At 38.0% G+C, this 2402-nt stretch overlaps 1 protein-coding gene across 4 annotated transcripts in view; it reads left to right on the forward strand.

Annotated features, from left to right (window-relative positions):
• Positions 1 to 2035, forward strand: part of LOC108747424 (putative uncharacterized protein DDB_G0290521) — a 22769-nt gene extending 20734 nt beyond the window's left edge. For all 4 annotated transcript variants that reach the window (XM_018484861.1, XM_018484862.1, XM_018484860.1 and 1 more), the window contains one exon: positions 518 to 2035. In XM_018484861.1, the coding sequence (XP_018340363.1) occupies positions 518 to 796 (279 nt within the window). In that variant the 3' untranslated portion in view covers positions 797 to 2035. The remainder of the gene's footprint in view (positions 1 to 517) is intronic.
• Positions 2036 to 2402: the final 367 nt, after the last annotated feature.

The following is a 2402-nucleotide window of genomic DNA, read 5'->3' on the forward strand; positions in this document are numbered from 1 at the left end:
TTCGAAAATAAAGTACTTCGAAAAATCATCGGGGCAAAACGCGATGAGGAAACGGGCGAATGGAGAAAATTACACAACGCAGAATTACATCAATTATATAATACATATAAAGTATATACATATAAAGTACTAAGTCATAATAATATCATCAGTATTCGTCACTCATAGGATGAGAATCGAATTGCATATAAAGTACTAATTGGTAAACCGGATGGGAAAAGACCATTGGGTAGACCAAGACGTAGATGGGAAGATAATATTAGAATGGACCTCAACGAAATGGGGTACGAGGGTCACAAATGGAGGGATCTTGCTCAGGGACGGGAACAGTGGCGGGATTTGGTATTTGCGGCAATGAGCTTTCGAGTTCCTAACGCTTAATAATAATAATAATAATAATAATAATTCGTCACTCATAAATACATTTTTAAGTATCAAATGATGACGACATTCTGTGATATCATTATGACTTAATTATGACTCTGTGTTCTATCTGGGATTCGGTCTTGATCCACAGACACCAGCACCGGTGTACCAGGCCCAACCCGCAGCAACAAAAGCTCCGGCGACAGGCAATATGCGAGGAGATCTGAAGTGGCCGCCGGCGTCCGTGAAGGCCCAGTTCGAGGCGGAGAACCGTGCCAGGGTAGAACTCGCAAAGGGCCCTGCTTTCAGGCCTCGTCGAGTGCACAAGGACTATAGCGGTTTCTTCGCGCAACACGCCCTGAACAGCAGCTACCCGGGCTACCGAGCACCTCCTGGCACCCAGTACTTCACCCCGGCTTACCAACAGTAGCGAATATTCCGTTTCCGAGCAACGCATTCGAGCACGAGGCATCGTCCCGAGTTTCTCATCGATTGGGATGCTCAGGACGCTGTTTGCGAATCTTGCGAGATTCGCAAGAACCAGAGAAACGCACGAGAGCCGATTTCTTCGTGAACAAAAAAAATCACGATTGTAAAAAAAAATTCGATGCAGAATTCCGTCTTTTTTTTTTGCAACATGATTTCTCCTTTCCTTCATTCACGCGTATTTGCGCACGAATTGTGATGCAGCTCTTTCAGAATGTGATTCAGTTAATTGAAGAGAAATTCTACGTCATGCGTTTCTCGGGTTTTTAGAGACTTTCGATTCTGGATTTCTCGAGCTTCAACGAACCTGTATATACAGAGACTGAACGGTTACCTTTCATCTTTGCAGGGTAGCGTAAACTAATAACAATTACCGAAAATCTGGCTCATTTACAGCATTCAGTTTATTATTCATTTAGCATCGTCGTTCGAAGTTCCCACACTTGTGAGCGTCGCGTTCTCTTTTTTTTAATCTAAATTCTTAGGTATGTTTACATTTGTAATGAAACAGGATAAAGATACAATAGCTTATTTATATATTTACAAAATTATTTTATTTCTTCGCGCGAAAAACTGCTTTTTTTCTTTAATCTAGAGATTCTTATTTGTACGAAGACATCCCCGGTTTGGGAATTTCTGATCTAGGTGGACTCAATGTTGTGATAGAATAATTAACGCTGCGAACAGATTTTACAGGTTTACAAGACTAACGCTTGCCGTACGAATCACAAGAGTGGCGGATCACAAGCGATTGCTTAAAAGAGAATAATGTGGCAGCAGATTGTGCTTTTTATTGCGAAAAATCATGACGATTTGGGAAAGCAACGAACATCGAATACAGATAAAAATCCGCGAAATAAACGATCGAGATTCGTGAACGATCATACAATCGGACTGGGTTCGCTTTGGCGCTCATAACGCTTTAAACGTCGTTTCATCCTTATTGATTATTAAATATTAAACAAGGACAATTGATGTTCACAGGCGCTATAAGCGCCAAAGCGAATGCAGCCTCGGAATACAAAATAATGTATTCGGGAAGAAAGTGATATGTATCGAATCACTGAAATGCGACGCGTTAGATAATGCGACTTGGCGACGATCTGCCCGTTAACTAACTAACGAATAATTTTTAATAATGTAACATATCGATGTGAATAAATAAATATTACAATTTATGCTAGACAATATACCGGTTATTATTACAAACTACACTTAAAAATGTAATATGATGTATATATATATATATATATTACAATTTTATAATGAATTGTGAAATATAAGAGGTAGATAACAATCTTTATTTTTTTCGTTTCCAAATAATACAAGACACATATCTAAGTAACATTTTACAAAATCTTTTTTATATCACGTTTCATAAAAGAATCTAACTCGAAAGTGTAATTCGATTCGTCTAAATCATCAAAAAAGTGCGTGATAATAAAACCTAAAATATTTGATTATTATTAAAAAGTGTTCTTTTACCGCTAATGTTGTCATGTGAAGTTACTATGCTAGCTTGATATATACATATATATATATATATATAT

Source organism: Trachymyrmex septentrionalis, unplaced genomic scaffold, assembly GCF_001594115.1.
Source record: "Trachymyrmex septentrionalis isolate Tsep2-gDNA-1 unplaced genomic scaffold, Tsep1.0 scaffold2, whole genome shotgun sequence".
NCBI classification, from domain to species: domain Eukaryota; kingdom Metazoa; phylum Arthropoda; class Insecta; order Hymenoptera; family Formicidae; genus Trachymyrmex; species Trachymyrmex septentrionalis.